The sequence below is a fragment of the Hyalella azteca genome, unplaced genomic scaffold (assembly GCF_000764305.2).
Source record: "Hyalella azteca isolate HAZT.00-mixed unplaced genomic scaffold, Hazt_2.0.2 contig7219, whole genome shotgun sequence".
In the NCBI taxonomy this organism is placed as follows: Eukaryota; Metazoa; Arthropoda; class Malacostraca; order Amphipoda; family Hyalellidae; genus Hyalella; species Hyalella azteca.
Window position 1 is genome coordinate 169514 of NW_025937347.1, and position 25814 is coordinate 195327.

A 25814-nucleotide genomic window follows, 5' to 3' on the forward strand; every position below is an offset into this window, starting at 1 on the left:
GACCAATATTTATCAAATCAAAATAATACTTAACTGAACTGCAATATACATGTATTTTTCCTCTCTTCTGAAGAGTTCATAACGAGTAACTACATATATTTGCAATTTTAGTATACGTTTTAATTTAATTTTCGCTACAGGCCGAGTATTTCCAGAAGCGGTAGAGGAAGAGCAAGAACAAGGGGTGGTTGATCAGCAACGGCAAGCGGTTGTCTTCACTGCGACGCCTGCGGGCTCGGGTGGGTTACGGACTGACGTTCTAATAGCAATTCATGATTCTAAATTAGTTTAATGAATTTCTTTTGATAAATTTCTTTCGAACAGAAGTCCGTTGATTTTTGTTTGAAATTATTTTTAATTTAATTCCTGAATCAAAATGTTAATTTTGGCCCATCTTACATAATCCTTCCACCCATGCTACTTTTTCACGGAATTTCTCTAAAATTTTAATTAAAATTTGCAGAACCGTTCGTGTCCGAGAGCAGAAATCGCAAGGGAATCGCTTCCGAGAGCCGCTATTCTAATTCCAGCCGAGGGTTTGGGTCCAGGAGCTCGCGAGGGAACGACTCGAACAAACCACGTCTCCTCATTCCTGAGGTCCAGACGAGTAAACTGGCTTCTAAGGTGCGTTGCAATTGTAGTTATTTCTTTAAAATTATTGAACATTCTTATTACTTTACTTCCTTGCGATTAAATTGGAAATTCTAAATTTATTACTAAGGTGGGTTGAAAGCATTAGTAATTTATTGAAAATTATTGAACATTCTTATTACTTCCTTGCGATTAAAATTGGAAATTCTAAATTTATTACTAAGGTTCGTTGAAAGCATTAGTTATTTATTGAAAATTATCGAATATTCTAATTACTTCTTTGCGATTAAAATTGGAAACTCTAAGTTTATTATTAAGGTGCGTTGAAAGCATTAGTTATTTATTGAAAATTATTGAACATTCTTATTACTTACTTGCGATCAAAATTGGAAACTCTGAATTTATTAAAAGTCGAAATTTAGTAAGTTTTATCACTCTAAATTTGACTGGGGAAGGCGGAACAAAGTTGTTTGCGGAACACTAACCTGCAAGACATGACGATAAATTTCGACTGATCACTGAAGTCCACAAAAATATTTTCAGATACTTTTTATTTTTCAACTCAATGTTAATGCAGCTTTTTTGAGCATTCCGTATTAATCCTGGAATGTTTCAAAAACGACGTCTACAGTGGCTGTAAATTTTGGTCATCTATAATCCTTATTTTTCTTCAGTCATGAATTAAAATTTCCCCCATTGACAATTTACTACATAATTATCTTCTCTATTAATGCCATATCGAAAACTGTTTCTGAAAATCAAAATGAAAAATATAAAACTCAAACTGCGAAAGTTATTGATTCATTTAATCAGGTCATAATACGACAATAACACAAACATATTTCAAAATCAGTTCAAAGTGAATTTGCAACCATCATCAAATGTTACGGCCTCACCATACTGAAGCAACAATCGCTTGGCAAGAGTTAAAATCTAACTTTTTGACCCTCCTCAACTCGGCCTTCAACACTGATATTTGTCAGTAATTGGCATTGAATCTTGTGCATCTGTAAATCTTTCATTACGTATCTAGCAGCATATATTCATAGGTAAATATGCGTTGTCCATGATTTCGAACATATTCATCATTCAAATTACTACGATTATCCGTGTACAGCTCGCTGTTTCTCTGATTTTTTAAATCTAAAATATAAGTAAAAAAAAGCTAGCCGAACTGTTGTTTTTTACCGCATGAATTATTATTTTGATAGCAGACAAGACCGCCATTTGTAGTGAAATCCCAAAGGTTATATTTATTTAAATATTTTGATCACATATTAAAAAAATATTATTTTTACGGCAGGCAAAGCAAACATAACTCAAATGATGAAAATGTTATAAATATACATAAATTCAGAACAAATTATTCACGAATAAATGCAATTCGTGTTACCGATTCGTCATAATCGTTCGGCTCTGCAGCGCCTGGCGCTGGGACTTTCAAAGCTTAAATTGATCACGTTCACAATAATCGGGAAAAACAATTAAGTGTAAAAATGTCTCAATAAAAATAGGAAATCCCGTAGCCCAAATTATAAAAAATTAACTGCATATTCTGCAAACAATTTTGCGTGCTGGTGCATGAAACATCAGCAATTATTGAATTTCATTCAAATTATGTGTGCACATCCAAGAAGAGAATCAGACATTGGAATTGTGAACGCGTTGTCAGCAGAGCGCGATTCTTTCGGCAGCGGTTGTCTCAGTCAACATTAATTATGAAACACTATATGGTTTCCATGATGTATGAGACGAGGTCACGGCGCTGTGATCATAAAATCTGGATAATATATACTAGTGGGTCGAGGCCAGTGGTCTCTGAGCTAGTGAATGCTCATCATTCATTCATGCGACGACAGCGGTAAAGGCGAGCTAATCAACTTCCTCGCTAATTAATGCCTTTCAATAGCAGCGCGCTAGCCGAGTTCTGTCAGGGAACGTACCTCAATGGCAATTGTGAAGCCATTGCTTCATAAGCGATGGTAATTACAATATGACAGCAGGGCCCTTGGGGGGGGGGGGGAGGGGGGAAACGTTCGCTTCTCCGACGCGCTTCATTGAGTTCGACAAGTTTTTACATTTTGGCGTGTTTTCAATTTTGTGACGAGTGTTATTGCTTCTCTAATTCGGAATGGCTATCTAATTGACAAGAAAATTTATGCGCTCTGTCATGGAAATGTCATAGCTGTTCTTTTTATCTGTGTGAGTTGGCTGGTCATTTGAATTTCAACATTCTTCACTCACATGTTAAATGTCGACCAGCTTCAATCTTATTTTCCAAAATTCTTCCAAATACATTTTTTTTGCGAAAGTGCTCCATTATCAAACCTAAATTTCAAATGCACATCTTCATGTCTTGAATTCTTATTACATTTTTTAACAGAAACCAGTCATAGTTAAAAGTTACCAGATATTGACAGAAAAACAAACACCTTTAATCGGTATTCTCAATGATTACGTCATCTATATGATTCACTCTTCAAAATTACTGTGAACCAAATGATGTACATGTACCCACATTTTATCAACCGAGTTTTATTTTTCGGACTTATAAAATGACGCTCGTTTTCTGCTTATGACTCTTCATAATGATTTGTAATTTAAATTTTTTGCTGCCCCATTGTGGAGTGATGAGGACACATAGAAATAAAATAATATACTAGTTTGTCAAGAGCGCGATGAGAATGGGGATTGTGGAGTGGAGAATTGCAACTCAAATATGTTTGACGGTGTTCGACATTAATTTGAGTTATTGAAGTATACTCTACGGACTGTTTATTCGTTGAAATTCGACAAAATTATAAAACTCGTTTCGATGATGGAATACAACATTTTAATTTATAAATCGCTTCCGTCTGAAAAGATGGATATTTGAATGCGTATCCATGCTTCAAAACTCTGATGATAAGGCAGATAAGCATATGGTACATCAGTTTAAAATTTGAATGTCATCTTTTAGGAAAAAATGTGATATTATGCAAATCAAGATCGTCGAATACCATTTCTAATACAGTATATTTGAACGTGGAGTTTCATCTCGTACGAAAACTTAATAAATTTGTTCATAGCTGGATAAAAAGCTAGTAAAAAAATCCGCAGCTATCTCCTCTTGATTACTACCTAAAAAATTAAAAGATTGTTTTTAGATTATTCATTAAATAAATTTACCAGTCCACAGATATTTGTTTTCTGTTGGATTTTCCAGTGAGGAAAAATAGATTCGCATATGACCTAGCGTATCGCTGTGAACATTATTTGGAAGTTTTCAACATATCTTCCCAGCGATGCACCAGTTCATATGCTAATCTCTTTTTTCCTCAGCGGAATATCCAACAGACAACAATTTGTTTTTCCAATTGTGTTCAGGGCAAAACCTGATCTTATGCGACTTTCCGTCTCAGAATCTGCGCGTCTGAGACGAAATTTTGCATCTCACTTTCCGACGCCGTTCTGCGGAAAGGACGAGTTAATTTATACCCAGGTTGATGACTTCATTATCATGGGAGATTCAGTGTAATGGCACACGCTGAGGAACCCTCACTAAAAGAAGCCTTTAATGTTTCACGTCGTTACAGCAAACGAGCCAGTTACGCCCTCAAATGTTCGTTATGAAAGTCATGCTTATGACTGCCACACTTTTCTTCCCTGTAATGAAGCGTAGAAGCTAAACTAAACCTCGCCTAATGCTGCACAAGAGAAATCAAGAACGATTTTTTACTCAATGTAATCCGAGCATGAGCGATACAACGACTGAAAAATTATTATTGTTTTTATTGCCAAAACTTGCCGAAATTGTGATATCCCAGAAAAAATTCATGATTTCCTTCAATTCAAGCAAAACGAATCAGAATTTTTTTCGCAACCAAGTCAATACGAATTTTGTTGAGATTGGATATAAGTATTAAAATCATTTGTTTACGTAAATCGCTAGTTAACCAGTGGCCATATTTTCAAAACTCGCTAAGTGAACGTAATTACTTATACGCTCTACTTTCTTGTCTATGATTGGTGGATTTTGCTTGAAAGGCCGTCAATGTATGGCTGATGAACTTGCAATCTCTTAACTTTTTTTGAAAGTATAGGCCCAGGAATTTAAAAGCGAAGACAAAATCACAAAAATTCACCATATCTTTATAAAAGAAAACGTTTTGGAGTCCAGCTCCATGCATTGTCAGTTCATAACACAAAGTTCAGTTCAGCTTCAGTTCATAACACCATGAACGGGGAACCTACTTGCACATCCACCTCATTCTGCTGTATGTGTTCATGCCGAACAGTGCAACACCTCTTTATCTGATAGTGATTTTAAAATTCTAGCTTGCACGATACTTTAGGTTCTTGAACGGTAATGTGTAAATTCAACAAGGAACGTACAGAATTCACTTCCGCATTACAAAATTTAGAACTCAATAGACTGAACATGTTAACATGTTCAAAAAATTTCAGTTCTAATAGTCTATTCTATTTCAGTTCCAACAGTCTAACATGTTCAGTCTATTGAGTTCTAAATTTTGTAATGCGGAAGTGAATTCTGTACGTTCCGCGTTGAATTTACACATTACCGTAATTGGGTTTCCTTATTTGGAATGGGAATGAGAACATATATTAGTAAAATTGCATTATTATGAAGCGTTGGGTTTGAACATGAACATATCTTGGTTCGAACATATTAATTTTTGAAAGTTACTGACAAGTTCTATCATTGCCATTTGAGTGAGCAACAATATGGCTCTAATTTTTCCACAGCGTTGCAAGCCTGCTTTATTTTGAAATCTCTATTAGCACTTTGATGGCTGTTTGGCCGTAAACATGTACTTGCATCATAATGGACATCTTAACGTCATTTCCATAGATGCTTTGTACAGTGTTTACAAAGTACCACTCAAATATCATTGAATATCATTATTCCATCTTATACATATATGTCTCTACGTTTGTTGAGGTTCCATTCCACCTTAGAGGTCATTTTCATTTCACGTTTTTAACGAACAATAAAATCTTTTTATGTTTCTAATCATTCCAATCATTAAAAATGTTCAACAAGCATCCTGTTAAATTTTTAGCAACGAATTTCCTAATTTGAACCATAAAGAGTTGAGTGATGTTCAAGAATTTAAATATTCTGAGTAGTCTTGGCTAATCTGTGTACTGATGAAGCGAGTAATGCATTTATAGTGGAGTTTGTGAAAAGTTTTGAGGAAATCGTAAGTTTTGCAGACATAAGTTGTGGTTGCAACGCGGGAACTGCATTAGGCAGTGCCCAATTTTATGGCTCCAAAGTATTGTTTCTAATTCAAAACGAGGGACGCCAGTTTCCATGTATACTAAATTCTCGACTCACTCGTCTATGATGCTGCCTAGTACATAAACCGATAACATTGTAATTCTTTTTTGTCTTACATAAATCGTGCAATTTGGACACGTATAAATCGTTCATGTATTGTTCGCGTATAAATCGTACATGTATTGTTCACGTATAAATCGTTCATTTATTGTTCACGTATAAATCGTTTATTGAGCATTGAAGGTCGAAACTTACTTTGTGGAGTAAAACTTCAGTGCAAAGAAATTAACAATACATGCCTTAATAATGGTCATTAATTTTGAGGCAAAATTTAAAGTAAAAGTAACACTGAAATGGAAGTGAATGAAAAATGAAGTGAATATTCATTTTCTGTAATATATAAAATTAATGTAAAAATATATTTTCTGTAAAATTGTTTGAATGAAATCTAATAATAATAATAATAATAAATAATAGCGGTTTCAGCGTTTATTAGGCCGTAGGCCTGTCGCCGATTCTGAATATCGCAGAACATTCACAGCATTTTGCGGTCTCGAACTCGCAACTCACGGCTACAATTCTGCTGTGCTTAACCGCCCGGCCTCCTTGCCGATTCTGACCAGAAACTGGCGCACAGAGCTGGGATCGAACCCGCGCCTCTCTGCTCCAATCTTGGTACTCTGAACTTTAACCACTGGGCCACCCTGCCCATATAAATCTAAATTAAACAGAACAAAAATTTTTCTGTTTGCAAAGGAAGAGAAGCATTTCAGGACCCGTATAACATCCGGTTGCATCAGTATTTAATAACTTAAATTACAACCAAATTGTTATTTCGAGCGACCATATGCCCTTCTTGCAACATAAATGTTTTCTGACAATATACGCTACCGGTAGCAAAACAACATCGTGCCTTGTAACATACGGAAAATATATGCTAGTCAGGTACAATAATTTCTTGAATATATAACACGTGAAGGAGTAAGAAGTATAGTAATAAACACATGCAACAGGATTTTGAACTGCTTTTAACCTATTTACAAACGTGTTTATCATGTCCATAAATAATTTTGCCATTCAAACCTCATAACACAGGAACCATGAGAGAAATCGTGCATGATGTATAGCAAAAATTAAGTTCGTAAAATTATGATAATATAATTATATAATTATTATTATATATTTATTAATTATTTTAAATATTTATTCATTATTGTTAAATAATTAATCATTATTAATAAATAATTATTAATTATTATGAGAATAATTATTTTATATGAAGAAATTACGAAAGATTCGTGGATGGAAAAAATACTGTCATTGTTAACTAATCTTGTTATTTCCGACAGCGGTTGCTGGGAGGGTTGAGCTGCGACAAGGAGTTCCTTGCTTCGCTGCTGAACAGGCGCGGCCTCACCAGAAGCGTCGTCGCTACCGTGCCTGAAGAGACAAATAAATCTCGCAATCACAGCCGTGAGCATCGCATAGCAGAAGATAAAAATATTGATGATAATTGAAAATAAATTTGGTTAAAATACAGTTTGAAAATATTGATTATAATTGAAAATAAATTTTATTAATATACAGTTCGAAAATGTTTATTATAATTGAAAATAAATTTTATTAATATACAGTTTGAAAATATTGATTATGATTGAAAATAAATTCTATTGATATACAGTTTGAAAAAATTGATTATAATTGAAAATAAATTTTATTAATAAACAGTTTGAAAATATCGATTATAATTGAAAATGAATTTTATTAATAAACATTTTGAAAATATTGAATATATAAAATAAATTTTATTAATATACGGTTTGAAAATATTGATTATATTTGAAAATAAATTAAAAGGATATACAGTGTGACGCTTGAAGTTAGCACTATCTGATGATAGTGCTAACGTAAAAATGTCGATCGAAAAAATGTTTTTCGTTTTCGTAAAAGTCGATCGAGCTGAACGTGTGGCACACGTTGAAAAGCAAGTAATTGTGAATTATCGAACTGTAAACCGGCATTAATTATTCATATATGTTTCTCATGAATGGCTGGATGACTTGCAACTACCAAGCTGAGCAAAATTAAATTTATTCAATAAAAATTAAAATAATTAAAGTAAAATAAAGAATTAAAAATAAAATAAAAAAAAAGATTCCTGTTTTGTTTTTTAAATCGCTGACTATATTGTAAATTTAATTTTATTTACGCTGCAAGTAACCAAATTGACTTCCTCTTGAGCTCGTAATTAAGTTCTGCCCTTTTTGCGCAAAAGTCGAGGCTTTACGGAAACTGACAGCCGGCAAACGATTCTTTAATTCCTTGCTTCTGCTGAATTTACACAAAAATTTATATTTAACCAGCATAGACACATAGTTTAGAGATAAATATTAGTTTTAGATTCCTAAGTAATTTATATCTTTGCCGATTGATAATGAATGAAGCTACTGGAACGCAAAGTTGAAAACCTCTTCATATATCAAATGATTTCCTTCATAATAGCAAACAGTGAACATAGGCGATAATAAAAAATATTTGTCACCAGGAAGTGATTCATTTGTTGTTATAATGAATCATGTGATGTGTTATATTGTTGTGATGTGTATTTTGTTATTATGAAGCACCTCTTTCTAATATGAAACACACTTTCTTATTAAAATGCACACTAAAGCACACTATACACTGTACTTTACTATACTATAATATACTATACTATACTATACTATACTATACTATACTATACTATACTATACTATACTATACTATGCTATACTATACTATACTATACTATACTATACTATACTATACTATACTATACTATACTATACTATACTATACTATACTATACTATACTATACTATACTATACTATACTATACTATTGTTGAAGCACACTATATTATTATGTAACGTATTACTGCTGAACTGAAGTGGTTGCAGGCAGGAAGGATGAGAGCAGAATGTTACACTATTATTGAAGCACATTATACTATTATGAAACATAGATTATTATGAAGAATAAATGATTATGTAACGTATCACTGCTGATCTGAAGTGGTCGCAGGCAGGAAGGATGACAGCAGAAGTCGTCGCGGTGACCGCGACTCTGATGAAGAGGCAGCTGCGCGCCGTGCCTCCCTGGGCAGCTCTGGCGCACTCGTCGCCGCCCAGGCTAAGCAGGCGCTCGACTCCCTCCAGGTCGAAATTTATTAATTGATTCAAATTACAATGAATATATTCTAAAATAATTACTCAGAAAATTAGAATGAATTAAAATTCAGTCTTACAGCATCCCAATGATCATATTATTTCCACTTTACTTCCCGGTACATTCAACTGTAGTGTTCCAGAAATATAAGATAAATTTAGAGGAAGGCGGAATACGACTGCAACTATGATAACGGAAAAATTTATTGACATCATATCAATAAAGTGCGCTTCTCATTAGTTGAATAAACTTCCCAAGTTCCAGTTATTTGGGCAATGAAGCTTCGAAATAGTGATTTGCAAGATTTTGGGACAGAGAGTCAAAACTATGTCACCTAATGAAAAAAAAATTAAATCAGTACTCACAGCAGTGAGTGACAGATAGCGCATTTTCTCGGATAGTCACGGACGGACGGACATGACGAGTACAATAGCGCCTTTTAGCGCATTTTCTCATTTATGGAAAAAAGCGCTATTGTGCTCGTCATGTCCGTCAGTCTGTCTGTCTGTCTGTCTGTCCGTCCGTGACTTCACATTTTTGTCGACGAGAAAATGTGCTCTCTGTCACTCACTGCTGTGAGTACTGAGTTATATTTTTTTCCATAAATGAGAAAATTCACTATAAATGGAAAAATCCTATATGTATTTATTCCCCCAGTACCTGGAGGCATTCTTATGGCAGCGTAACCCCGCGGGGGTGTCCCGTACGGGTGAGGGGATGAGCGTGGGTGTGGGCAAGTCACGGGGGCTGAAGAGGTCCGTGGTGTCACGGGGCCGCGGGATGCGTAGGCCGCGGTCCGAGCAAGCGAGGCAGAGGGCGGCCCTCGTCAAGAGGGTCTCGGCGGTACTCAGGAAGCTCGAGACCCTCGGTGAGGGGAGACTATTCGGCCTCGTGGAAATTATTATTGAAATAATAAGTGGAATTTTTTAAAAATAATATGTGAAAATTATTAGTTAAAAAAAAGGTGAAAATTATTATTTAAAAATAAGTTGAAAGTATCACTAAAAAATAAGTGAATATTATTATTGAAGCAATAAGTGAAAATTATAATTTAAAAATAAGTAGAAATAATTATTAAAATAATAAGTGAAACTTATTATTCAAAAATAAGAAGAATTATTATTCAAATAATGAGTGGAAATTTTTATTAAAACATAAGTGGAAATTGTAATTATTATAATATGTAGACATTTTCATTAAAATTATAAATGGAAATTTTTATTAAAATAAGAAGTGGGAATTTTTATTAAAACAGCAATTTTGAATTATCAATGACAATAACACAACAATTTAATTTTTCATCACAGTTACGCATGTAAATAAAGGATGCTTCGCAGCACGCATTTATAGTGTGCGTTTGCTGGCAACATCCGAGAATGCAATTACTAATGATTTAACTCGGAAATATAATGAAAATCCTGATCTTTGCTATGTTAAACTTTGCTTATTTTAGTCTGGAGAATTTAGTACTATGGGTAAATATTCTTTCCCAGGCAAATAAAACAGGCTTTACATGTTTTTACGATGTTATTACAGACAAAACTGGAAACTAATGATATTATGGGAAGGAGATTGAATTCTCGCCTAGTGAGTGTAGATTTTATTTGTTGGATCAAATCATGCATAGCCATAAAAAATCTCTTTAAATAACTAGAACCATAATCACGTACGTTTTACATTTCTTTCCAGGAATAATTCTCTACCTCCCTTCGCCTACCAGCAAAATTTTGATAGAATATTTCATCATCATAAAAATGTTATTTTTAGTTTCATTAAATATTATTTTTGAACATGTGTTTGATTGTTATTAAATTAAAACTCATATTTTATACATGCAGATGGACGTAAATGGGCGGGGGCTCTGAGGGAGGGGGAGATGCTGGTGGGGGAGGTGCGCGAGGGGGGAGGAGTGGGGGGCGATCCACAGCTTGCAGCAGTTTTTTGCAGGTAAGTTTTCTGTGAAACTCGGGCACGTTAATATTAAGTGTTCTTGGAGCACTAAATGGAATATTATATTAAATACTGACTAAATTTGGTACACTAATTCCGTCACAGTTATTTTTGCTACAATCATGATTCAATTTATGAAGATTAAAATCAATGTGAGTTGAAATATATTCAACGTAGATAATTGCTATAACTGCATGGTAAAATATAAGAAGCAAGCTTGTTTGTAATCAAAACAAGCCAAACTATGAAAATGATTTCTAATATCTGCTTCTCGCGGATACGTCAGACAGTTGAACGCAATCAAGATCAGGTTTCACCCAATTAACTGTCGTAATTGAAAATATTTTATTATTTATACCAACTATAAGCGTTTCTTAGCTCCTGAGCATCTTATTCGAAACCCGGTGTGTTGAAGACGCAGCATTAGGCTTATTGTAATACTGGGTCGATATTTGCCCACCTAATTGAAATCTGCGACTAGTAAAGATTGCTTTGGCCGAGTCATACCGAGCTTGCATGATATGCACAAGTCAATCCATTCAATTCAAGTTGGAGAACATATGTGCCTTTTTTTATTATGCTATGTAATTCATCATCATGTACATAAAACGTTGGGACAGTCATTGTAAAGCGACGGAAGTTTTTTTACAAAAACTATTTAGAATAAAAAAATCGCGATTATCTATAGTTATTTAGAAATAGTGAAGCTCATCGAAACGTGAAACCGTATACACTAGGTATATGCAGCGAGTGACTGTGTCTACTACAAATCAATGCTTATTTATTATAAGCGTTTGAAAATACAAAAATAATTAAAAGGTATCCCCTTCACGAATAGTAAAAAATTCGAAACTTACTTTTTTGATCGTGGACGACAAAAGTGAAGCTTGTCACTGTAAAAAATGGATTACGCACCCTGCTGGCAAGTGGCAATATCATTGTACGGAGATAATAATAGAGAATAATAAAAATCTACGGCATTTGTTTCTGTGCCTTTAGGCTGCTGGTGGGCGTGGGAGCAGCGCTGCCTCGCGCAGGACGATCAGAGGACGCTCTGGCGCTGCTAACTGACGCCGCGCATATCGCGCACGCTAGGTACGTTGTAAGCAAAAATATTAGTGGCGAGTGGCATACGCTTAGTGAGTCATGTGCATGTAGTGAGTCATGTACGTGTGGTGAGTCATGTACGTGTGGTGAGTCATGTACACTCACTGAGTCGCGCTCAAACCCTAATATACGACCCCTAACACTATCTCACTCCACAACTGACCCTGACGTTGGCTTCTAAACTTTTATCACAGGAACTACTCGTATGCACCCAGGTCGGAATCAAGCAGCGTATTCTACTGCAGGCTACTGAAAATAATTTATAAATACTTGATTATATAGCTTGACCAGAGCTGCTCAAGTTATACACGTATCATCGGCGTCGAAATGCAGGAAAGTAATTAAATTTCAACCTACTACATTTTAAAATGGATTATTTGTACGAGATTTTTATCTCTTTCCATGTCAACGCAACGAACGTAGATGAAGTACAAAGTTATCGGAAATCAACTGATATCGAAGTTAAAAGATTTAATGATAATTACGTAACTAAAAAGATCAATAAAAGATGTTAAGAATCGGTATGCTCGCTGTTTGACTGGATTTAAGCTCAAAATTAATCATTTACGTTGCGTACGAGGTCATTACTGATAAGTTAATTCCTGGTGCATATTATTTTAACTTTTTCCAAAGTAAATTGAAAAAAATTTCAGGGAGTTGTGCCAAAACATTGCGATCTGTTTGTATCACACGAGGAGCCAGCCACAAATTTCACTACAAAAGCAACATCACAGCCAAAGTTTTCGTTCATTAACTATTTATGATAATGAACATTTTTCTGCATCCTAGCCAGAAAACTTTTACATGGGCAGCAAATCCAGTGCGATTAGCGAGCTCATCGCGCTGCTCGCTAATATTAAAACTGCGGCTAAAACTGAACGTCGCGGATTAACGCCGCTGCCGGGCCTCAAAACAAGAAAAAAGTCCCGGAATGAATGCTGTTTTTCCGAAAAAATCAAACGAGAACCGTCGATTTGGTGATCAAGTCTATGCATGATTGGTGACTCGCTTGCACTTAAAAGTACACTCGACAATTATCTAATTTACAGCAAATAGCCTTTTTGGCGGCACAGTCTAAAAATCCTCCGTCCAATCTGCATTCAATTAGATTTTTCGGTCGCAATGATTGGGTGTTTAAGTCGGGGGCGTTGAAAGACCGTTTTGCCGTACCCAATAGCAAAATTCTCGTAATTTAGTAGAATCGAATCGAGTTGTATGATATTGAGGAGACGATCATAGGAGAGCTTCAGTATGCTTCTACGAGCATACAAACACGATCATGCCAGGCTTGGCTCGGTCACATTGACTTTAGTTATGAGCTTCATCGCAAACTGGGGCCATACTTTCGAAACTCGCTAAGTGAACGTAAGTACTTACGCTCTATTTTCTTGTCTATGATTGATTGGTGGATTTTGCTTGAAAGGCCGTCAATGATTGGCTGATGAACTTACGATCTCTGAACTTTTTTTTTGAAAGTAGAGACCCTGGTCAGCTATCACGGTCAGCTACCATAACGAAGTAATTTAAGAGAATGCTTCCCGGGAAGCTCATACTTTTGGACTTCATAAACGTTAACGTTTTTATTTTCTAATTAAAGCAAACATTATTGATAACCTACGGCGATTATTTTCAGACAGAAATTCAAGATAGAGATGCATTTTAGTTTTTACTGCTGCATTATTGATTCGAAAAGAGGGTAGTTGCAAAATAATTTTAGCTTAGATTCTTCACAGTTTGCAGAATTTAGTCCAGTAACCTAGAAACAATGAACTTCATTAACTCACGGAAATGACAACGGAATTAGATTTTTTATTCTGGACAGATTATGTGCATAAAAATGACGACCGGATCTGGCAAAATGCGACAAAAGTTGACCATGTATTCTATATATCGTATCAGATAATGGTAAGCCTTTGCGATTTTTAAAATTATTTTCGAACATTCAATCGTTTTGATTTATGACCTTTGATTTTTAGTAAATTAGACAGAATATTAAATGAAAGTTACAGGAATGTTTGTTAGTATGATGTATAAATACGACAGCCGGTAAATACTTTTACATGCATCAGCAGCCAGAAAAAAATAGCGAAATGGAAACTGTCAAAACGCAACTATTTTTATTTTTTTTTTAAACTTCGAAATTTGAATAACTATCACAGATCTCAATAACAATTCGTGCGGTTTTCAAACATCTGATTGAAGACGAAGCATTGGGCTTATTGTAATACTGGGTTGATATTTGGACACCAAATTGAAATTAGCGACTTGTAAAGGTTGCTTTGGCCGAGTCGTACCGAGCTTGCATGGTATGCCCAAGTCAATCCATTCAATCAAGTTGGAGAACAAATGTGCCTTTTTTTATTATGCTATGTAATTATTATGCTATGTAATGCTATGTCATGCACAAAAAACGTTGGGACAGTCATTGTAGAGCGACTGAATTGTTCTTGAAAAAACTATTTAGAATTAAGAAAAATTTCTATAGTTTTTTCGATTATCAATAGTTTTTTCGAAATAGTGAAGCTCATCGAAACGTGAAACCGTATACACTATGTACATGCATCGAGTGACTGTGTGTACTACAAATCAATGATTATTTATTATAAGCGTTTGAAAAACAAAAGTAATGAAAATGTATCCCCTTCACGAATAGTAAAAAATTCGAAGCGTAATTTTTTGATCGTGGACGTCAAAAGTAAAGCTTGTCACTCTAAAAAAATTGATTACGCTCCCTGCTGGCAAGTGGCAATATCATTGTACGGATATAATTATAGAATCTTCGAAAATAATCGCCACGTCGTTGCTTTCATACAAATCTTGAATAAGTACGAGTCCTAATAACTTCCTACTCTATTTCAATTCTAACATCATTAATGGTGCAAACAAACTGGATGTGAAGGTTATCGTCTGGATGTATCGTCTCCTCATTTGCTCAATTAAAAATTGCTGCACTTGTCCGTTTATATTTATATTTTTAGTGTGTTATTATCAAAAGTGTTATGATTGTTATTGCGTATCGATTCAAAGCGAATGTAGCTTATCGATTCAATGCCCCTTCTTTTTCATGAATGGATAAAATGGAGCAAGTTTCTTTTGTATTTTTTCAGACTCGGCCATCGTGTAAACCGACGCTTTTAGCGCCTGCAGTTATGCGGCTTCCACGCAACACTCAGAACACGTTGTTAATAAATTATATATTGACTTATTTTTGTCCGGTAATTGTACAAACTATGTATATATATATATATTATATATATATATATATATATATTTACAATCTGAAATAATTACAAGGAAATTATAAATTATCGGCTTCACTTTGACCCGTAAACCATTTTTTACCTGCAGGGATGGGGATCCTCAAGGAAAATTTGCATCATCATGAATGACATGTCTTTATAATGATGCAAATTACGGACACATTTTCAAATATTACCGTCAAATTAAAGTCATCTCACGGACACAACCATATAACTGAAAAACGAAAATATTAGACAGAAATAGGAAAATTTGAATTACGTGGCATCCGACGTGTTGACGCTTGTTGCATGATTGCTTGTTTGAAAATTAGCAGATGCGTAGAGAATATACTCGTTAGGCGTGAATGGTAATTGTGGGTAACTCATAAACGCTACTCATGTGATAGCCAGCAAAAATTAGAAGTAACTATATAACTAGAAGTAGCTTTAAAATAATTTTGCTTTAAAACACAGTGACTGCATGGTGGCAAACAAACAGAAGCCAAATAGGAATTATTATAGGTTAACAAAGACTTGATAAAGTGTAGGAGCTTGAAAACATTATCCGTTCGACCCACATGAACATAGCTGTTAGATCCATGAAAACTATAATTGTTCGGCTAACAGAGACTTGCGCTGAGATAAGTAGGAATCTAGAAACAATATTTGTTTTACTAACAGAGACTTGCTACAAAATAGATATTTGTATATAAACATTCCTCGTTGGATCAACAGAAATTTGCTACGAAATAGCAATATGACTGAAAACAATCCTCGTTTGGCCAACAGGGACTTGTTAAGAAATATATGCACGTCTGAAAACAGTCCTTGTTGGATCAACAGAAACTTGCCACGAAATGGGCAGTCGCCTAAAAATAATACTAGCTAGTTGGATCATCAGAGGCGCACAGTAAAATGAGTAGACACCTGAAGACAACATCTGTTGGATCAACAAATACTTGCTACGAAATGATGTCTAAAAACAATAGATCTCTAAAACAATAAAAACAATACTTGTTGCAACAAATATTGTTTTAAAACAATACTTGATGTCTAAAAACAGTACTTGTTGGATCATCGTTGTCTTGCTACGAAATAAATAGACGCACGAACACACTAACCCTAACAAAATTTAGAGTTGCCCCAGCTTCTCGTAATCCAAATCAGAAGCTGCCGCGTCTGTAAATTTTCACTGGGAAATTTTCTTTGTTGACCAACAGAGACTTGCCTGAAGACGAGCAGCTGGCCAGCGAGTGGCAGGGTCGCGTGTTGGCCAACCGAGGGCAGCACGAGGAGGCGGTGACGGTGTGGCAGATGTGCCTCAGCCGCGCCTCCACCCACCAGCGGCCGACTCTCTTCCTACTGCTCGCTAGGGGGTACCTCGGTGAGCGGCTATTGTCATCTTTATTATCAGAAATTTTTGATGAATGGTTGTTGTCTGCAGTACTCCTACAGCTGCTTAATTCTTTCTGCATTCCAGGGGATTTACTTATGCTTAATAAGTTATCCCGAACTATTACTGATATTCACATTGTAATCCTCTAATTCCAACGATAGACTGGTTAATACCCATTTAATTTTTTAAACTTTCGCTGAAAATGTGGCAACCTTAAAATACTTCTGCTTGCATTTATTTTCCCTCTGAGGAATTAAATTTATACCTACCTAACGAATTTCTAATAAATGAAAATTGTTTTCAATGGTTATTCACACTATATAATCTCAATTCTTGCAAGTTTCCACGTGAATCCTTTATGTTGAAGGCGAAAAAAACTTTTCTTTTATGCAAAGCGTTACATTTCCCTTGCTTTGTACGGCCGTTCTAGATGCATCGTTGTCTACGAGTATTAGATTTTTAGCGTTACAGGTACTACATAGTTTGTATAGCATTGCTTGATTAACAATGTTTTGTTTACAAATCACCTGTCCGTGATAAAAGCCTTATAGGACTAGGCTACGAACGAGTTGCGTGGTGATTTTGTGTGAAACAGGACTAAAATCTGCCACATTTTACAACTAATTTTCTAAACCAGACCGTGATCATTAATTTTTTATTAGATAACAATTTTGACCGATACTCGAATTATATATCAATGTCAATATGTTAGGGACTAAATAGTTGATTTTTTGCAAGCACGTATACATAAAAAATTTTCTGCGTTGGTGTTATCGCTTATTTAATGTTATTGGATAATGATGAGACTTTGAACGACCAGTCCCTACAAGCACGGATCAATAACAATTTTTCTGCGTTGGTGTTATCGCTTATACATTAAATAGTGATGAGACTTTGTACGACCAGTCCCTATGGAAGGCGAAGAAGCTCGAGGTTCCTGCTCAGATCGCTCATTCGTTATAGGCTTCACGTGGTGGGCTAGGTAGGGCTTCCTCCATTGCAGCGTCAGTTGATCTAAGTTGCTGATGAAGAAGCCTCGATTGCTGAGCCGCTTTCAGTTCTCTAAAGCAGCTCTGGGGCGAGCTGATAAGACTCCTACTTTAGTTCAGTTCATCCCAGGCTTTGTGATAATTACTGACACTGACTGCAACCTCAACTCAAAATCTTCCATCTAAATTACGAAAGCTCTTCGCTAAATGTCGTCCACTTTTACAATGTATACTCGGCGGCTCAACAACCAGCTAAATAAATATTTGATTTCTTTAGCTGGATCCCTCATTGATTAGGAGATTACAAGTTTACGTATTTTCGTTAAGGGTATAAGTGAACGGACTAAAATATTAAAACGTGAACACAACTTGATTGGGGTTTTCAGCAGCGCTGTTCAATTAACCCAATTTTTGTTTAGGAGATTCTAATATTCTCTTATCAATCTTTCAGCTCATCAGCCTTCCATTCTTACGAGCCGTTTGGACTGTACGATAATTTTATATATTGATGGACCACGAAACATAGGAAATGTAAAAATGTGTAAAAAAGATTATGACATTCAGATATGAATGGAAGGTTATCAGACCTAGAAACTGAAGGCTAAAAAGGTTTTCTTGACATTGCGTTAAAATTAATATCTTCGTAATTGAATATTTTGTATTTTCGAAATTGGTATTATACAACAGTTATGTGTGATGAACTTAAAATATTGAGACGCGCATAATTGAATAGCCGTCAGTTCGAAATGAATTAAATTTTTCCTCGGAATCTGACCGCAAACCCTTGGTACTTACCACACACTTTATTATCCGCAGCAATGATCGAAACTGAAAAAGCAAAGCAGTTCTGCAGGATGTGCGTTAGCGAAGCTAATGCCGAGGCTTCGATCTCGTCAGCCGCTGGCAACGAACAAACCACGCAAGCAACAGCCAGTGGGAACGATGACGTTCCTTTCCAGGAATCTGAACTAGGTAATGCAAGCTGCAGTGACAGCAATTGTTAATAATTTAATATGTTTTTTTTTTCTGATAGGTAATGCCAGCTGCAGTGATAGCAATTGTTTATAATTTAATACGGTTTTTCTAACGCATAAAATTTTATTGTATATTTTATTATTATATATTATTATATATTTGAAGCTAGACGCTTCAAATATTCGCTAGTTTCTATTCGATTGCCTATACACGATTGCATAGGCGAAACTATTGTCTCATACATCACCTGTGACTGAAAATTCATTTCACTTTTGGAATCATGGAACATGTCATAACTGTCGGTGGGATTAATTTTTAAAATTTACTACTTCTGGATTTAAATTTTATGCGTATAAATTTTCTTAAATAGCACTTGATTAAACTCCTGTTTAAAATTTAAAGCACGTTGCTTAAGTTAAATTCAATGTTATTTGGAAGCTTGAACGAGAATTTGTACAATGAAGATTTCCTTTGCTTTAACATTGCTTACGTTATAAAAGAGAGCGCGACTCTAAAATCTTAGAAATTTTCATCGATCCCCATTTGCTGGTTGTTACAATAATTTTGAATGGCATGAAAATTTGAATTATTTTAGGCAAAAATGACATATTTTAGACATTGTCTCATCTGACAATGTGATTTAATAAATTTACATCTATAGGATGAAATAAGATACCAGAATATGTTGTCTAATATGCAATCAGAATACGAAAGATTACAACATTTTTGTAGTGATACCTGATTTTATATCGACAAAAGTGTTTTGGCGAATTACAAGAGCACAGCATATTCGCTCCTAAGGTATGCAAATAAAATTGCTTCAATAATTGACAGCACATAATGTACAGTGATATAAAAAATACTATATGACTTTAGATTAAAAATTTCATACTCCAGTAAGGTCTTGCTCATAATAACACAAACAATATTTGGTCAAATATTGTTGAAGGTATAGAGTTAATCGTCCTGCAAGGCTGAGATTAAGGTCATATCATCCACATATAATGGCGAAAGAAATATTTTTGGCACGATACAACTTTTGTGACATTTTTGAATAAGTGAAGAGATGTAAATTGAAAGAAAAAAAACTTTTTCAACCTTGACACAACTTGGTCTGTCTATAAGTGAAGTAGCGTGATACAGAGATAACAAAGAAAATAAATAAAAAAAAACTTTCCGAGTGTTGTGCCAAAACATTGCGATCTGTTTGTATCACACGAGGAGCCAGCCACAAATTTCACTGCAAAAACAACGTCACAGCGAAAAGTTTGCGTTCATTAACTATTTATGATAATGAACATTTTCTGCATTCTAGCCAATATCCTGTTGAGGCATCCTTTTGTGGCATTTTTGAATAAGTGACTATTAAATTGAAAAAAAATCATTTTCAATTTTGACGCAATTTGGTCTGTCTAAAAGTGAAGTTGCGTGATACAGAGATAACGTTTCCACTCTCAACATTCAGACAACATCGATGACTGGCCGAGGGGCGATGGTTCAGAAAAGTCTCGGGACGAGCTCGCCAGCTCTGGCACGCGACGCAAGGATCTCGAGCGCCGCGGTAACTCCGAGACCGCATTGACAGCTCTGCTCACGCTCGCTGGCATTGAGGGTAAGTTCGAGGATTTGTTTATAAATATTTAAACAAATCAAATATTTAGTTATTTGAGGCATTATGATGTTGAAGTATGTGGTTATCTGTAGTGCAGATATGTACCAATAGGTGAAATAACACATGAATTTTCAAATCAATATAAGGATCTATTTATTCATCGGAATTATTTTTGGTTAATTAATTTTTGGACTCGCCGTAAAGTTACCACATTCAATCGTTTGTTAAGTGGAAAATACGCATGGAAAAATCAATTAATTTTCGAAAATAGGTGTAGGTGCAGTGTTCATCAATAAGCTACAATATTGAAGTTGTTCTTAGGAAGAAAAACGGTCAAGAATCGTCGGGCGCTAGCCACGAACCAATAAACAGTAACCTGCTCTATCGTTCATTTCGTAAATAAATCGTTTGCGCGTAGACTCATATAAAACCAGCAATATAACTAAAAATACTTGCTTGCTTTCTAGTTATCAGTCACAGTTTTCCGATATTGTGACTTATTCCCTTGTCAGTAAATCAACTGTGTGCTTCACAGTTTTTTAACCAAAAACGCCAGCATTTCTTGAAAAAAAATATGACCATAGTAAATAGATGTCTATTATAATTATAATTATTCAATTTCAACTGAAGGAGACAGTAATTTTCAAACTGCCAGAAAACAAACAAAAATTAATTAAATTAACTCCCCAAATGGAAATTTTACCTCTCAGTTATGCATTTGGTACATTATTGACTGTTGCAGTTACATGCAATGTCCCATTGTTGCCAAATGGGACAATGAATGTGAAGCCAAATGTTATCCATGTTACCACAAGCTGGCAGCAACACCGTAATAAATTGTTTCGTGAACATAAACATGACATCTTCTGGAAAAATGTTGGCTTAAAGTGTTTACAGAATACTGAAATCGGGCAAAATCAAATGTCACCAATATAGGACGTCGCCACATAGCAATATTGCGGTAAAATGTTGCTTAAAAATCAACTGTCGTAATGTATCTGAACATTGATTTTTTCAATCACAAGCCCATCGATAGAATGTGATTTTATTCTATCATGATCTGTGAACGATGCATTCTATCATTCAATCTATGATCTCATTTCATTCCTTGTAGTTATCTGGTCTTTGTTTTAACAGGTTCGTACCATAAAGTCAGGTTTTATCGAAAGGCATCATTAAAATTGGAAAATTTAGTTTATATATTTAATCAAGATGTTCAACATTAAGTTAGTTGAATTCATTTAAAATTAAATGCTAATAATACTCGTATAATAACGAACCTCATTTTCCAGCGTCTATAGTTAAAGTTTTTTCATCGACATCTCGTTGTTAGAATGGCATTAGATAATGAGGAGGTTCATCAGCCAAAATAGACTCCTTGTATACCTGTAGCTCTGACGTGGTTAATACAACAGAGTGGATGATGAATATGGAGAATTTGACTGAATTTGACATAGACTATCCATCTGCATGGCTGGGTTCGTACGTAGATGATTAGAATTTTGAGGATATTTTACTACGTCGTCGTAACGTTGATTTTTGTTATTTAATTTCCCATTAAGTAGGCATAGATGCGATTTATTTTAATGAATTATTCATCAGTGAATCTAGTAATCAATCAAAAACAAGATATTTGGTTTCTTTTCGCGTGTTGAGTAAACTTGAATATTGCAACTGAAGTGTGTTGTTTAATGACACTATATCTGTATTTCTCAAGCAGTAGTAAAAAGTTGTAGTAAAAGTAGTCTCAATTAAATGTTTGAAGTAGTAGTAAAAGTCACATTGGAATGACTTTATTCCAATGTGACCAAGTTCCAATTCCAATTCCAAGTCACATTGGAACACAATTTATTTGCGCAAATACCCTTGCGATTAACAATTATTGCGTACGATTCATCGCGTAGAAGGCGATTAGAGAATGGAGGCTATCAACCGTGGGAGTTATTAATTAGTAAAATATTATTGGAAGCTACTTGTTATTATGACGCTGCATTTTTTACTCGACAATAATTCTGCTCAAAATCAGTGAGATTGTTGGGCGGTTAAGTACAGTGGAGATTGGTGCAGTGAGTATCGTGTTCGATACCCGCAGCAAGCTATAAGAATTCTGCAATGTTAAGAATTGTCGACAGGTCTAATGGCATTATCTGCAACGCTGACACCGCGAATATTATTATTAATATGACTAATGAAAAAATTAATAATTTCTTGACTCAGTTTTCATCAAATTTTGACTCGCATTTTGAAATTGGAAGCTTACTTCGTGGTGTTCCAGTAGCAATCTACAAATTCACTTGGAGAAATTTCCTATTAAATATTATAAAATTTTCTTATTATGTATTATAATATTATAATAATTAGTAGAATATTATAATATATATTGTTGAATGTACTGCGACGCTGGATTCTTGTACACACAATAGTATTGATGCTTGAATTGTTCATGTCAGCGAGTGAGTGCAAAGACAGCGATATCGGTCATGTAGGATTTAAGAAGACAGGTGCCACTGACCGTGAAACGGCGTTTGTTGAATTTATGCAATAAGCTTGCAAGTCCTTTAGACAACGCTAAAAGTTTTTTTTCGTCTTGCTCAAGAAAAGACCGCCACGTTGCTCGGTCTTGAACTATAGTTGCTCTCAAGTCACAGCGTCCGGATCTGAAATCCGTTCTTTTTCGTCATCTCAACATTTAGATATATGCGGAGAAATTCATCTTTTCAAGACTGGCCGGGTATATCCATTCAAAGTACAACCCACAAAATTAATGCCACAGATATTTTGGCTAGTGGTGGGAACTATAATCAAAATGTGGCTAGCATCTTTTAATCTCAAAGTGGCCACATCTGGACTATTGTTAGTTAATCCCGAGACATTTTTTCACATCTTTTAACAGCTAACAAATCGCGAAGTACAAGCGTACATACATCACAACAGGATAAAAATTGTACTACAATAAGAGAAATACAGTAGATTGCAGTACCGTGCGTTATCCCTGCGTTAGAGTCAGTCTGGTGCGCAGATTATAATCTAACAATTAATTCGTTTAATTATTCATTTTCTCATATAAACTTTTATATTTATGAGGATATACTTAAGTAAAGTTTTTAAGGCAAATTGTTGCATTTCAAAGAAATGTAACACAAATTAAGTCACATTGTTTCTTTATCTGTTACTTTTAATTACAAATTTACCCTCGGGAAAATGTTACCATTGCTAAAATAGAAGAGCTAGCAAGGTGAAATTCTGACAGAAGGAATAATTGATACAACAACATGCCGAGCTCAACTCTTGATTATTCATCATAAGACAGAAATACTTTCTTCACTCCGGCCAACAAAACATAAAATTTCAAGTAGGCAAAATTTGCCTGCAAGTTCTGTCGGAATTTCGATTTGACCTTCGCCATGTACGAGAAAAGGACTTAATTCTGCTCACGACAGTATTCCTACGAGCGCAATTGCCTATTTGTACTGGACTGTACTCCCGTGTTTTAATAAAGAATTTAAAGCGACATGAAACTTGCAGTGCGCTGCTTAAGCCCGCTCAAATTTTCTCAGACCTGAGAACTTTGCGAAGAATATTAATTGGCAGTTATATAAAATGTTGGAAGAATACAATCTTGGATCTAAGTCATGCTAAATTTATACAATACATTAGTGGGACAGATGGGAGGAAATTATACTAAGGAATCGAGAGAGAATAGTTCTTCTGATCACCGATGCCTGATTTCTGGATAATTGGACTTCCTTTTATCATGAATTCAAAAAGTATTTAAAATTATTGGGCCAATCGCAATAAGTGTTATGGGAATGTCGGAGCCTGAACAAAAGTGCGGTAATTTTCGAAATTTAAAAGAATTACCAAAAATAATATATATAAGGTATGCATCAGAAAGTGTGAGTGCTTATTCATAGCTATTATATAGTTATTACTCATTTATCTATGCATATTTATTATACATAGTTATTATTAATTTGTCTGACCAGACAAAATAGAGTAGTGAGAAGTCACAATCAAAAACGCAAAGGATTCATCATAATTTTTTGTCTGCTAAGTGTGGGTAGATAATTTGCCCAGTGATTGCTCAAAATCATAGTGGTAATAACTTACCGCGGTAGTACCTCAGAATCGCAGACTTAAGAAATTACAGGTAATGTCTCAAAATTACCACGGTAATGACTTATAAGTAATTGCTAAATTACCGTGCTAATAATTTGTCGGTACTAGGTACTTCAAAATCATCATCGTAAGCACTTACCAATTCGTATGAATTCAATGTGGTAACGACTTACCAGTCGTTACCACTAAAAATCGCCGTGACAGAGAATAAAAAATAATTATTAAAAATGATTAATCACCTCGGTGATTTTTAATCGCCGAGGTGGTGACCTAACGGCAATAGCTAAAGAACGTACTAAAGACTATCCAATAATGGTGAAAATCAACCTGGCAATTAATTAATTGCTAAAACAAAAAATCTTAGTAATTTGGACCAAGTTATACATATTATACCTTTATAATCGGTATATAGAAAATTTTTCACTTATTTATATATATATATATATTTGGATATAATATACAACCCTTCAGCAGAGCCAGGCCATAAAGTTTGTCTTACGTCAACCAGAGCCAAAACGAGGATTGGTTTCCTTGTCAATGGGCCAATCAGGCGACCAGGGCGAGTCCTACGGGCCTCTTGAATTTTACGCAATTCGAGAAGTCAGTGAGAAACAGCCTCTATAATTCGTCGTATTGAAGGATATGTCAATTAATAACTATTTATGGAGGCCAGCCTCTCGGTTTCTACTGACCCAATATTGAGACATATTGCGGTCGCTGTCTTCAAACGATGGTCTGGTTGACTCGGTGAGAAAAATTTAGAACCGTAGAATGATTATTATCAAGGGCTCTCAATGGCAAATTTTCAGTCCAAGTCCAGACTCATATTCATTTTACGGTATTGTAGATTATTAAAAGCTGGGAGATACTGCGTTGAAAATAAATATGATGCTAAATTGTTATAGAAAATAATCATCTGGTCGAAGAGTTTGATATTTTAAGAAAAGTTTGATATTTTAAGGGTTCGTCTTACATTAGTAGTAAAAAATTTATCGCCACCATCTTACCGACGTAAAGGAACGGGAAGTTCAGGGATTAATCCTGTTAAGTCGAAACTGTCTTTTGACCGTTTAATGGTAAGAAAAATGTAACAAATGGGCTTAATTTAGCCTAATTTTTTAAGGAGGGGAGAGGGGAACACAGAATATTGTTGATAACTTTCAGATTAGAGTGTATTAATACAACTCATAGTGCAGTGTACACATTTGTATTTTCAAACTTTAAAACGAGCCGTCAAATTGTTATGAATTAATGTAGTATGAACTTTATCACGACGAACTTCATGATTCACTCCTATTAGGTTTCTGTAAATATAATGATTGATGAATGGAAAAAAAATGTGATT

At 35.0% G+C, this 25814-nt stretch overlaps 1 protein-coding gene across 1 annotated transcript in view; it reads left to right on the forward strand.

Annotated features, from left to right (window-relative positions):
- Positions 1-25814, forward strand: part of LOC125178111 — a 70066-nt gene that overhangs the window by 35342 nt on the left and 8910 nt on the right. Inside the window, exons 10-19 of the mRNA XM_047881157.1 lie at positions 141-239; positions 464-624; positions 7225-7348; positions 8939-9072; positions 9740-9950; positions 10921-11029; positions 12032-12127; positions 16599-16762; positions 18580-18735; positions 20204-20350. Of these exons, the coding sequence (XP_047737113.1) occupies positions 141-239; positions 464-624; positions 7225-7348; positions 8939-9072; positions 9740-9950; positions 10921-11029; positions 12032-12127; positions 16599-16762; positions 18580-18735; positions 20204-20350 (1401 nt within the window). The remainder of the gene's footprint in view (positions 1-140; positions 240-463; positions 625-7224; positions 7349-8938; positions 9073-9739; positions 9951-10920; positions 11030-12031; positions 12128-16598; positions 16763-18579; positions 18736-20203; positions 20351-25814) is intronic.